Source organism: Staurois parvus, unplaced genomic scaffold (assembly GCF_062004578.1).
Source record: "Staurois parvus isolate SC_StPar_1 unplaced genomic scaffold, SC_StPar_1.0 ptg000363l, whole genome shotgun sequence".
Taxonomy (NCBI): Eukaryota; Metazoa; Chordata; class Amphibia; order Anura; family Ranidae; genus Staurois; species Staurois parvus.
In genome coordinates this window covers 604,688-617,492 of record NW_028318159.1, presented here as the reverse complement: position 1 = coordinate 617,492, position 12,805 = coordinate 604,688, and the positions used below count along the sequence as shown (strand labels likewise).

Here is a 12,805-nt window from a genome sequence, read left to right as displayed (position 1 = left end):
CTTGTTTCCTCACACAGGATTTGATAGGATTTTAAATACAGCACTTACTTGCTTGTAGTTCTCCTTTTTCCAGTGTCTGGAGCTGGGCCCATAACCTGTTGGTTATGTGTTATAGAAGACACTGGTAGTGATAGCAGAATTCAGACTTTACTTGTGTGGCTTAAATTACAAACATACAGAGCACATTTCTCAGCAGACAGATTACAGACTCATTACTTCCTGAAGAGATGATAGAGAAAAAGTAACAAACAAGTTTTCAGATATACACAACTAGTAACCTTTAGCGTACAGTGCCATCTACTGGTCAAGTGATATTAACACAGAAATACTATATACAGTATATTATAGTACATGCTGTTGCATTCCAAACAGGTTTTCTGGCCATGTTGTATAAATTGACAAGTTTTGCATAGAGCTTTATTGCACCTATACATGCCTACAATAGGTACGAGGCACAATGTGTTGGGCGTGTGGGTGGGTTATATTTGCTGGGGGCAATCCTGTTTTTGAGGTTGGTGGCCCTACGGTAGGTGTATTTTTTGTCTAAGACGTCTATTAAATAGGGGTCCTCTAGAAGTATTGGCCAATGCCTATTGATAATGGACTCCATTTTGTGAAAGTGGATGTGAATTTAGTTATGAATCTGACCTGGTTTGTAGGCTCTGTGGTGTTGTGAGTTGGGAATCTACCCTCTCGGTAGAAGGAGTGGGCATCATCTACCAGCTTGTGTGGGTAACCTTTGTCATGGAATTTTTTAGTTAGAATATTACTCTGTAGGTTATAATCTGAGTCCGTGGTACAGTTTTGTCTGAGACGACAGAATTGTCCTTTGGGTATATTGCGGATCCAATTGGGATGGTGACAACTGTTAGAGTGGAGGTATGAATTGCCAGATACGGGTTTGAAATGATTCTTTGTATATATTAAAAGATCGTTGTGGTATAGTTCGAGGTCAAGGAATACAAGAGTATGTTTATCATGAGTGGAGGTGAACGAAAGGCCAAAGGGATTGGCGTTACATTGGGTAACGAACTGGTCTATGTGTGTCATGGGGCCATCCCAAATAATGATGATGTCATCGATGTAGCGGCCGTAAAAAATGATGTGTGAGGCGAAAGGATTGTTTTGCCATATGTGTTGGTCCTCCCAGAAGCTCATGGTGAGGTTGGCATATGAGGGTGTAAAATTGGCCCCCATGGCTGTGCCTTGAATTTGTAGTTAGAATTCCGGGTTAAATGTAAAATAGTTGTGTTTGAGGCAAAATGTAGTAGCGTCTACTATGAAAGATGATTGTCTTGGATGGAGTGATGGGTCTAGGGATAAGTAATGTTGGATGGTGGTGATACCTACATCGTGCGGTATGGAGGTGTACAGAGAACAGACATCTAACGAGACCCAGCAGAAATTGGGTTCCCAGGAGTATGCTTTCAGTAACTTTAGCAAGTGCCCACTGTCATGAATGTATGAATTTTGGGCTTGTGCAAGGGGTTGTAAAAAGTGGTCGATGTATTGGGAGAATCCGCTGGTGATGCTACCTGTGGCTGCTACAATTGGTCTACCGGTTGGATTATTTGGATTTTTGTGCACTTTGGGGAGAAAATAGAAGTACGGGGTGTTGTAGAAGTCTTTAGATAAAAAGGAGGATTCTTGTTTAGTTATAATACCATCACGTAAGGCCGTGTTCGTTAGTAGTAATGCTCCTTGTTTTCATTCGGGTAGCGGATCTTTAGTTAATTTGAGATAGGTGGATGTGTCAGAAAGGAGTCTGTGTGTCTCTCCTATATAGTCAGTGGTGTTAAGAAGTACGATGCCGCCACCTTTATCGGCTGGTTTGATGATAATGTTCTGATTGTTTGACAAAGAAGTGATGGATTCTTTTTCAGTTTTGGATAGATTGGAAGAAGGATGATGGTGGTTAGAATTGCATAGTTTGGTAAATTCTGAGTAGACCACTCTATAGAAGCTTTCTAAGTAGGGACCCTTGGAGTGAGTGGGATTAAATACTGATTTGGGTCTAAGCGTGGTGTGGGCTATGGGTGGGGGATTGATGAGGTGTAAGGCAAGTGGAGTGGGTATAAATTCTAAAGGTGGACAATCGTCAGGGTGAGATTCAGCGAGTAATTGTTCTAAAATGTCTAAAATGTCTGAATCAGATGGGGTTGGGAGGTTGATGTCTGTAGTATCAAGTGAAACGTCTGTGGGTTTGGTTTTTTTGGATTGGATGTGAAAGAATCTTTTTAGGGTGAGATTGCGTATAAATTTATTTAGATCTTTGAATAGTGTGAATAGGTTCGGTGGGGAAGTGGGGGCAAAATTTAGACCGCGGTTGAGCAGAGAGATTTCAGTGTGTGATAACTGGCGATTGGATAAGTTGAAGATTTTTACAGTTTGAGGTGTTTGTGTTTTGGTGTGTATTACGGTGTTTGTTTCGTCCCCCCCTACAACCTCTATGTGTTTTCTTTTTCCGAGAGGGTAGATTCCCAGCTCACAATACCACAGAGCCTACAAACCAGGTCAGATTCATAACTAAATTCCACATCCACTTTCACAAAATGGAGTCCATTATCAATAGGCATTGGCCAATACTTCTAGAGGACCCCTATTTAATAGACGTCTTAGACAAAAAACCCATATACACCTACCGTAGGGCCACCAACCTCAAAAACAGGATTGCCCCCAGCAAATATAACCCACCCACACGCCCAACACATTGTGCCTCGTACCTATTGTAGGCATGTATAGGTGCAATAAAGCTCTATGCAAAACCTGTCAATCTATACAACATGGCCAGAAAACCTTCACCACAAAAGGAAAAACCTACACATTAAAAGAATTTTACAATTGCTCCACGGACCATGTGATTTATTGCTTATCCTGCCCCTGTGGCCTCCTATATGTGGGATGTACCATCAGACCCCTCTGAGCCAGATTTGGCGAACACAGACGGCTTATTGAAGATGATAAGGACAAACACAGTGTTCCCCGGCATTTTCTAGAATACCATCAAAAATCCACTGACGGCCTAACAGTTTGGGTTTTAGAATCCATCCCCAACAATCTTTCAGAGTCTGAACGCTTCACTAAACTCTGTTCACAAGAAACATATTGGATATTCATATTAGACACATTGTCCCCAGGTGGGCTCAACGAGGAATTAGACATTAACACTATAATATAATCACCTTTTTTATCCATTCAGACATAATCTTTAGCCCATACAGAACCAATTAAATTTATCCTTTTTATTAAATTTACCCCTTTTTTTTTCTCTCTCTCCCATCATCCTGATCCAATAGGTATAACTTTTATTCCTCACAATTATTTTTTATAATTAATCTTTATTCTTCATTTTTTTATTTATTAATTATTATTATTTTTTATTCATTTTAATTTTTTATTATTATTATTCTTTACCCAAAATATTGTTTACCCAAAAAAATATTTTTTACCCAAATATATAAAAACATTTTTTCACCATTATTCATTTTTCATCCTTTATTTCGATTTACATTTATACAAAACATTAAATTTTTCAACGACCCCTATATAATTATAATAATAACTTTTTCTTTTTTTCAAAATCTTCTATCTATTTTTCATCCAAAATCTATTTTTCATCAAAATCTTTTTATTTTATTTTCACCCATAACTTAAAAATGTTTCATCCATTTTGAATTTAATTAATTTTTGTTTTCTTTCTCTCTCTCATCTTTATTCATTTTTTCATATTTTTCATTTTTTCATCATTTTCATAATTTTTTTCATTTTCTCTTTCTTTTCTTTCCTTTCTTTTTTCTCCTCCCTCATTTTTTTCATTTCATTTTTTTCATTTTGGGCAGTGGCAAATCACACTTTTTCTTTTCTTTCTTTTTTCTTTTCTTTCTCTTTCTTTTCATATGGCCTCCATCTATGTATGCTTCCCCATTAATGGCAAACCATTTTCTACATGTTTTTATTTCATTTACACACGCTTCCCCATTGATATATTGCCTCCATTTGTACAATTGTTGAATTGCTTAATCGGCCCCCTGCTCCGTATATAATCAATTCCGCATCTCCACCTCCCCCTGCTTGAAAAAGGAGCGCACTTCCACCTTCCACGGCCAGTGCATACTCCGAAACGCGTCGCAGTGCATCCTGGGTGTCGGACATCATCACGGCCACGCCACCGCTGCGCTCCAGCGTGCGTTCCACCAAGCTCAGAGGGAGGACGTGCACGCTGACCAGCCCCACCGCTGCTCTCCTCCAGCAACCACGCTGTTCCAGCGATAAGCTGACCGCTACACACTGCAGTAGATGACGGCCTCTCACCCTGAAGATTACCCTACTCATCCACCACGGTTTTTATGCCTATATTAAATTTATTTATGTGAGTGTTCCTACACTTAACCTTCAATAAAGAGCCATATTGCACTTAGAGGCGCTTCTCTTCTTCTCTCATACACCCCATATATCCTGTATACCCCATACATCCAGTACACCCCATACACCCAGTACACCCCATACACTCTGTACATGCCTGTACATCCCATACACTCCATACATCTCTTACATCCCCTACATCCAGTACACCCCGTACATTCCCATACACCCCGTACATTCCCATACACCCTGTACACTCCATACATCCAGTACATCCCATACATCCAGTACACCCCATACATCCAGTACACCCCATACATCCTGTCAAGTACCAGGAGCGCAGAGAGAGAGCACGTGGAGACAGACTGCATGGAACCCGACGTGCGGGCATTTATTGAGGAGGTTTTTTGGGGTACAGACACTAGATTTGTTAGTCCACAGATCCACACCAAACACAGCAACACAGTAAAGTTCTCTGGAAGACAATATGGGACAACAGGGGGCTGATAGTCCACCGTGTTCAGTAGGACAGGGAAGTGGAGGTTTCATGAGAATTTGGGTTCCTGGGGAGAATTGGGCTCAGTCTTTCGGGCAGCACGGGGTTAGTCCACTTACTAGATGTGGGGAGCCGGAGACGAAGGGTTACAGTCCACACAGGCAACACAGGGTCAATCCACACAGGCAGCTCCAGACAGCGAAGGGTTAAGTCCGCCAGGCACACGGGCAAAAAAGGGCTAAGTCCGCACAGAGGAGAGATCCAGGCAACGGGTTCACGGGGAACAAAGGGTTAAGTCCTCCAGGGGAGAGATCCAGCAGCAGGCTCACGAGGGCAGCAGAATGTTCCTCCACAGTGAGGAGATCGAGGCAGCGGAGAGTTAACCCCACACAGCGGAGGGATCCAGCAGCAGAATGGCAGGCAGTGGAGCCAGTGAGAGGAGAGGAGGGCAGGGGGACGGAAGCACGGAGGAGGCTGGCACGGAGCACAGACCTCACTCACACACGGCAGGCAGGAGAACACCCGGGACCGGCATTCAGCTCTGCCTTAAGTACAGAGCCGGGCACGTTTCCGTGGTAACTCGAAACTTTGCGTCGGGTTACCATGGCAACGGGTCCCACCCCCCGCGTCTCCAGACGCGCACAGGGAACGCGGCTTTAGTCCCTGTCGGGCACAGAGCGCGGGAAGATGTGCACGAGGGGACAGGGAGGGGGGTGACAGAAGGGAGCCTGCCTGTGGATTCCCACAGCAGGGGGGCCGACTTTCTGGCGCCCAGCCAGGGAAGCAGGATGCTCCCCTGGCAGGGGGGCAGATTGAAGGCGACAGGGAGGTGAGGGGCCGCTGGGGGCTGCCTGTGTCAGGGACAAGGAGGACTGTAAGTCCCAACATGGATGGGACAGAAGAGTGAGGGGCTGCTGAGGGGTGGGGGTGGCAGGCAGCAAACCTGGAGGATGTGGGGGTGAAAGACCAGCTCCGTTACACATCCCCTAAATCCAGTACACCCCGTACATCCCCTACATCCAGTACACCTCGTACATCCCCTACATCCTGTACATCCCTACATCCAGTACACCCCATATATCCTCTACATCCTGTACATCCAGTACATCCCTACAACCCGTACATCCAGTACACCCCTACACCTCGTACATCCCCTATATCCCTGTACACCCCATACATCCAGTACATCCAGTACACACTGTACATTCCATAATCCAGTACATCCTGTACACACCGTACATCCAGTACACCCCATACCATCCTGTACGGCCAAGCAGATATTTTGACAGGTCTGCAGGAGACCTGCATGATATCAGAGATCTACTGATTGCTGGTGCAATTTATTAGGCTCCTTTGGACAATAATAATAAATGCACATTTTTTTACCTGCAAAAAAATGTGCATTTATTATTTTTGTCCAAAAGGTGAACTTATCCTTTAACTGATCAAGCTGAAGTTAGAAGCTGATTTGGCTCCCATGCACAGCTGCACTAGATTCTGAGTGCTCCAGTTTTAGTAAATCTCTCCCTATCATTCAACAGGACAGCAGACACAGAACAAGTAAGAATACAAATTTAGGTTTAAAAAATTGCATATATTGAAAGACGCGTATCCTTAGGAAAAAATATTTTTTAATTATAAGTATTTCTTTATGACTGACAGTGCTGGGAAGGAAGAAATAGGTTTGAAGTAGAAAAGCAGAGGGACTGGCGGGAACACCAGGTATTTCTCACAAAGGAAGCAATACAAAGAGAACAGGAGACTTTATCACAAGTACTGCCTATGGTACAACAGACAAATATAGGGAATATGAAATGTTTGGGTAACATATACTTAAAATGAAAAATTGAAAGACAACATTTTCCTATGACCACTGATTCTTTTTAACCTTTCACCAACGCCTCTTTATTGGGCTCTGAATGACAGGAAGCAGAAGCGGAGTTCCTGGTAATGTGATCGCTGTGATTGGCTGTTATAGCAGTCACATGATTAGGAACCCCCGCCACCTCCCATTTATAAATAGTGACTGCTCCGTCAGTGCGCTGGTTGTGCTTTCCGAACAGAACAGAGGTGCACCATAGATGCATATGTGTGACGCATGGACAATACGGTCCACCCACCTCGCTGGCACACATATACATTAGGTAGTTGGAAAGTGGCCAACGTTGTTTTTATTATTTTATATTCATAGAAATTCTTGATCAAAGATGTATTTTTTTTAATATCTGGATCATTGAATATCATTACAGAATATTCGCATTTTATTTTATTAACCCCTCGCCTACTGTGCACTTATACCGCCTTCTTTACCAGACCAATTTTCAGCTTTCAGCGCTGTCGCACTTTGACAATTGCACGGTCATGCAAGATTGTACCCATATGAAATTTTTATCATTTTTTTCTCACAAATAGAGCTTTCTTTTGGTGGTATTTAATCGCCGCTGGGCACTTTACTTTTTGCGCTATAAACAAAAAAATTGCAAAAAATTTTTGAAAAAAAAAAAGTTTCTTTGTTTCTATTATAAAATTTTTCAAACAGGTAATTTTTCTCCTTCACTGATGTGCATTGATGAGGCAGCACTGATGGGCACTGATAGGCGGCACTGATGGGCGCTGATAGGCGGCACTGATAGGTAGCACTAATGAGGTGGCACGGATAGGCGGCACTGATAGGTGGCACTGATGATGGGTACTGATAGACAGCTTTGATAGGTGGCACTGACTGGCATCACTGCTGGGCACTGACTGGTGCCACTGACTGGCAGCACTGCTGGGCTGCACTGATGGGCACTGGTGGGCACAGGTGGGTGGCACTGCTGGGCACAGGTAGGTGGCACTTCTGGGCACACTTGTGTGACACTGCTGGGCACAGGTGGATGCACTGCTGGCCACAGGTGGGCGGAGTTAGTGGGCGCACTGCTGGGCACAGGTGGGCGGAACTTGTGGGTGGCACTGCTAGGCACTGATCATCAGGGCACTGATGATCAGTGCCCTGATGATCGGTGCCGATCCCTGCTCTAACAACTGCTGGTTCTCGGCAGTACTTTCCTCACGATCTGACAGCGTGAGGAAAGTGCAGCCGAGAACCGGCAATTTCCCGGTGATCAGCGTGTCATTGGACACGGCTGATCACGTGGTAAAAGGCCGCTGTGATTGGCCTTTTACCACATCACGTGATCAGCTGTGTCCGTAGGAGATCACCGGGTGCGCGAGCGCATTCTGGGAGGACGTCATATGACGCCCACCCAGAACTGGCCGGCCGCAGTGCAGCCGTCATTCGGCTATTTGCGTTCGGCAAGTAGTTAATTTGATTAAATTATATTAAGGTTACTGTAGAGGATGGGTGTGTATGTTTTTTGTGTATTGTGGTTGGTTGGCATGGTGAAAGATGGGAGTTCCTGAATAACGTGGCTTTTAGCAACACAACTTTTCAGCTTCCAGCATCATCTCCCTTTGAAGCTTATGCTATTCAAACATACAGAGTATAGAAGAGGCAGCATAGGGTACTTACTGGGAATATGTGGGGAGGAGACCGAGGGGACACATTGAACTTTGAATGGCGGTAGAGGAAGCCCCTGACAGCACCCCTTCCACTGGGAGTACTGCTTATACTTTCTCAACTACTGTTTTAACCTGAGTAAAAAAATATTCCCATTATATTCCCAGATAATCAGGAAAAGCACAAACATCATCTGATGAAGAAGACTGAGACTCTAGTGGAGCATAGACCTCCAGGAACTACCCTGGAACCACAAAGATTCCTCATCAATGAGCGTTATGTGAAACTGATTGTAGTTTCCACTGATCAGTTCCGGCAGCGTCCCCAGAATGAGCTAATACAGACCGGGGTAAAACATGAGGAATGCTTGAAGGAAACACAAACTAGACTGGAACATATTTCCCCCAACAAGCTGTTCCGATGGAACCACCAGTCACAATGTGTACCACATGCAGTAATGGTGAGTGGAGTGCCAGGAATAGGGAAAACCACACTGATGCAGAAGTTTGTCTATGACTGGGTGACCGGAAAACACTACCAGAGATTTGCCTTTGTCTTTTTCTTCAGATTCCGGGACCTTAATAGACTGGGAGAGGTCAGCTTTGAGGAGATGATTCTTCAACAATATCCATATCTGAAGAGTCAGATTGGAGATATTTTAGAAGATCCAGAGAGACTTCTGTTTATATTTGATGGCTTGGATGAAAGTATTCACCAAATGGATTTCAGATCAAGTAGAGTCTTTGCTTACAGGACGAATATTGGTGAGATTGTGGTCAGCTTGGTGAGGCAGAGTCTTCTTAAGGGTTGCTCTGTACTGATGACCAGCCGCCCAACCAGACTGGGATCAGTTAATACCGATGTTTTCCAGAGAATAGCGGAGATTATGGGATTTCTCCATGAAGACAGACGGATCTTCTTCAATAATTTCTTTGGAAACGAGGAATGGTCAGAGAAGGCTTTCCATTATGTGCAGGAGAATGACACGCTGTACACTTTCTGTTATATCCCAGCATACTGCTGGATCATCTGTACAGTGTTATCAATGTGCTTCAGAGCCCAACCAACAATCACCGATCAGCTGATGACATCATTACCTAAAACAGTGACACAACTCTTTGTGACTTTTGTCTCCAACATTCTGGCCAATCACAGCCAGAAGACAGACGGCGGTCACACTTCCCGGGAACTGCTGACATCTATGGGGTGGATGGCAGAACATGGCATCATGAATCACATGATTGTATTTGATGAGCGTCATCTGGAGTCATTCAGTGTGAGAAATGATAAACATCTCTTTTCATCTTTCCTGATGGAATCTGGTCAGCCCCCTGATGTGGATTACACCTTCTTACATCTCACTCTTCAGGAGTTCTTTGCCGCTTTAGTCCATTTTAGTGACTATAATGCTGACAGATTACAGGAAACACTTGATGAGGCTGAATCTTACAAAGACGGCCGTGCTGAAATATTCCTCCGTTTCCTCTGCGGTTTCTCAGACACTTCTACTAGATCCATGTTAAAGTCTCATGTGGGAATATTGTCTGCTCAGGCTGCCAGACATGTCATCACCTGGATCCAGAAGAAAATAGCAGAACAAAGACCTGACACATCCATAAGAGGCAACAGAGATCTTCTTAATGTATTCTACTATCTCCATGAGAGCAGGAATAAGGCTCTGGTGTCACAATGTATTGGATCAAACAGCATTGATTTTTCCAAGGTCCCCCTCAGCCCTCTGGACTGCTCTGTGCTGTCCTTTATCCTTCAATCCTGCAGAGAGACAGAAGAAGTAAATCTAAGTTCCTGTAATATTCAGAGTGAAGGATTAAGAAAACTTGTACCGGCTCTACACAACATCAAGCGTTTGAGGTAAATATTAACTATGAATAATAAAATGTTCAGAAACTTCTCCAGAGAAATTATTATTATTATATTGGATTTATATAGTGCCTACAGTTTATGCAGGGCTTCACAACATAAGAGCAGACAGCACAATTACAATACAATTTAATACAGTAGGGATCAGAGAGCCCTGCTTGTTAGAGCTTACAATCTAAAGAGGGCTTGTCGAGAGATACAAGAGGTAATAACTGTGGTTGATGGGCTGATGGACAAAATAAATGTATAGTTGTTAGGTGGGGGCCTCTCTGAAAAGATGAGTTTTCAGGGATCATCTGAAAGTGGACAGAGTAGAAGATAGTTGGCATTGGGGAAGGGAGTTTCAGAGGATGGGAGCAGCTCTGGAGAAGTTACAAATTGTTGGTGCTTCTTGTCGTCTGTTATATGTGGACTCTATAGGTATCTGTGTGAATGTATCAGATTGTTACATCAAATGTACAGATGAGTAGAGGCAGCAGAATCTGATCTGTGGGATGTCTGTGTTAGACAAGTAGCAGTGACACCATTGGTCGTGTTTGTGGGGTCTCTGTTCTGACCTTAAAGAGTTCCATGAATCTTCAGTGTTATATGTGACCCCAGCAGGAAATTCCCAATCCATTTATTGATAAGATCACTGAATAATCAGCGAAGAAAATGGTTCATTGAAATGCTGGTTTCATTCATAGTTATAGAGTGATTGCGGATATAATTTTAATACTTTCATTGCCATCTTTGCATTTTTTACACACATGTAAACAATAATTGTTGGCCTGAAGATTAGTTAGACCCCCCCCCCCCAATGATATATTTTCTGAAAGTACATACCCTGGAGAATAAAGTGCAAATTATCAGTAAAAAGTACTCAAAATATGAGGTTATGTTACATCAATAGATACCCAACATGTCAAGCTTTAGCATTGTGTACACCCACAAAATGAAGATGAACTTTGGTACACTATACTTTCCATAGGAGACACTTTAAAAGCCCTGACAGGTCATCACTTTACAGTCAAATGTGAATAGTGGCCATAGAATCATTGCTCTATTCTGGTTGTGTGTGGTGATATGTAACACATAATGTAAACTATGTTTTTCTATGTAGGCTCCCCAATAGGTGTGCTTACACCTGTGTGTACATGGGGGCAGTGAGGGGTCAAAATTTTAGGTTTTTTTAAGTGCTTGGGTGCTATTTCTTTCTTCCTGTTTTGCACTAAAACTTTATATCACTTTGGTCTTCCGTGTGATACTCTTTGTGACAGGTTCTCCTTGATGTGACATCAGAGGTCTATCAGACCCCTGATGCCTCACCTGCCCTTGATTGAAGCTAATGGAGTGCAGATCAGCAGAAACTGGAAGTGACATTATATGCATCGCTTACAAATACTTAACAGCCAGCGAATGGATGTCTCCCTCCTTTCCTTGTCCCATGCCCTCAAATAGGACAACAGAGCCTGGGAAACATGGTACATACAGGGCCACAGTTCTGGGGGTCAAAAAAGCAAGCTGTACAGCTGCTTGATCACTTTTATTGGAAAATTGGTTTGTAGAGTAAACACAATATACAGTGATATGAGTTTTAACATGCCACATACACACACATACACACACGGATTGAACTGGATGGACTGGTGTCTTTATTCTACCTTACCAACTACACTATATTGCCAAAAGTATTGGGCCACCGGCCTTTACACGCACATGAACCTTAATGGCATCCCAGTCTTTCTCCGTAGGGTTCAATATTGAGTTGGCCCCGCCCTTTGCAGCTATAACAGCTTCAACTCTTCTGGGAAGGCCGTCCACAAGGTTTATTAGGGTGTCTATGGGAAGGTTTGACCATTGTTCCAGAAGTACATTTGTGAGGTCAGGAGCTGATGTCAAAGGAGGAGGCCTGGCTCGCAGTCTCTGCTCTAATTCATCCCAAAGGTGTTCTATGGGGTTGAGGTCAGGACTGTGCAGGCCAGTCAAGTCCCTCCACCCCAAACTGGCTCCTCCATGTCTTTATGGACCTTGCTTTTTGCACTGGTGCAGTCATGTTAGAACAGGAAGGGGCCATCCCCAAACTCTTTCTACAAAGTTGGGAGCATGAAATTGTCCAAAATGTCTTGGTATGCTGATGCTTTAAGAGTTCCCTTCACTGGAACTAGGGGTACAGGAGAGGATCTGAGTGAGTACTTCTGCAGCCCCTAGACAGATAGTGGTAGGAGCACTCTGGTGGGACACCAGATTTGCCACCTGCCAGTGACTGTCTTAAAGTGACAGGAACCGGATCCCCTGTTCAAGGATATCTCCAGATTGCTGGGTGAAGAAGAGGAATTCATCTAGGGTCTGGGGTGATACATTGGGAGATGCTGGCTAGAGAGAGTGTTGCAGAGAAGGCTTGTAAATAGTTCCAGGAAGTTGTCCTTAGTCCATCTGTTCCCTTGGGCATCCTGTACACCCCTAACCCTGTCCCAGTTCAAATCCCCTAACTAAAAATAACAGAACCAAAGCTAAGGTACTGATTTCTAACTCTGGATGCAAATCTATGTAAAGATGTGCGTTGCTTGGCTGTCCAGGGCTATAGG

The 12,805-nt window shown here is 43.7% G+C and overlaps 1 protein-coding gene and 1 pseudogene across 3 annotated transcripts in view; one reads left to right on the top strand and one right to left on the bottom strand.

The window, feature by feature from the left end:
• Nucleotides 1–12,805, top strand: part of LOC149456345 (NACHT, LRR and PYD domains-containing protein 3-like) — a 100,425-nt gene that overhangs the window by 61,038 nt on the left and 26,582 nt on the right. Inside the window, exons 1-2 of one of the 3 annotated variants that reach the window (XM_089685146.1) lie at nt 8,700–8,817; nt 8,925–10,229. In XM_089685146.1, coding sequence (XP_089541272.1) covers nt 8,968–10,229 — 1,262 coding nt within the window. In that variant the 5' untranslated portion in view covers nt 8,700–8,817; nt 8,925–8,967. Of the gene's footprint in view, nt 1–8,524; nt 10,234–12,805 lie in introns of those variants that run through there. The other 2 variants (XM_089685144.1, XM_089685145.1) reach the window with 2 other exon arrangements.
• On the bottom strand, nt 571–2,989 carry LOC149456346 (uncharacterized; annotated as a pseudogene).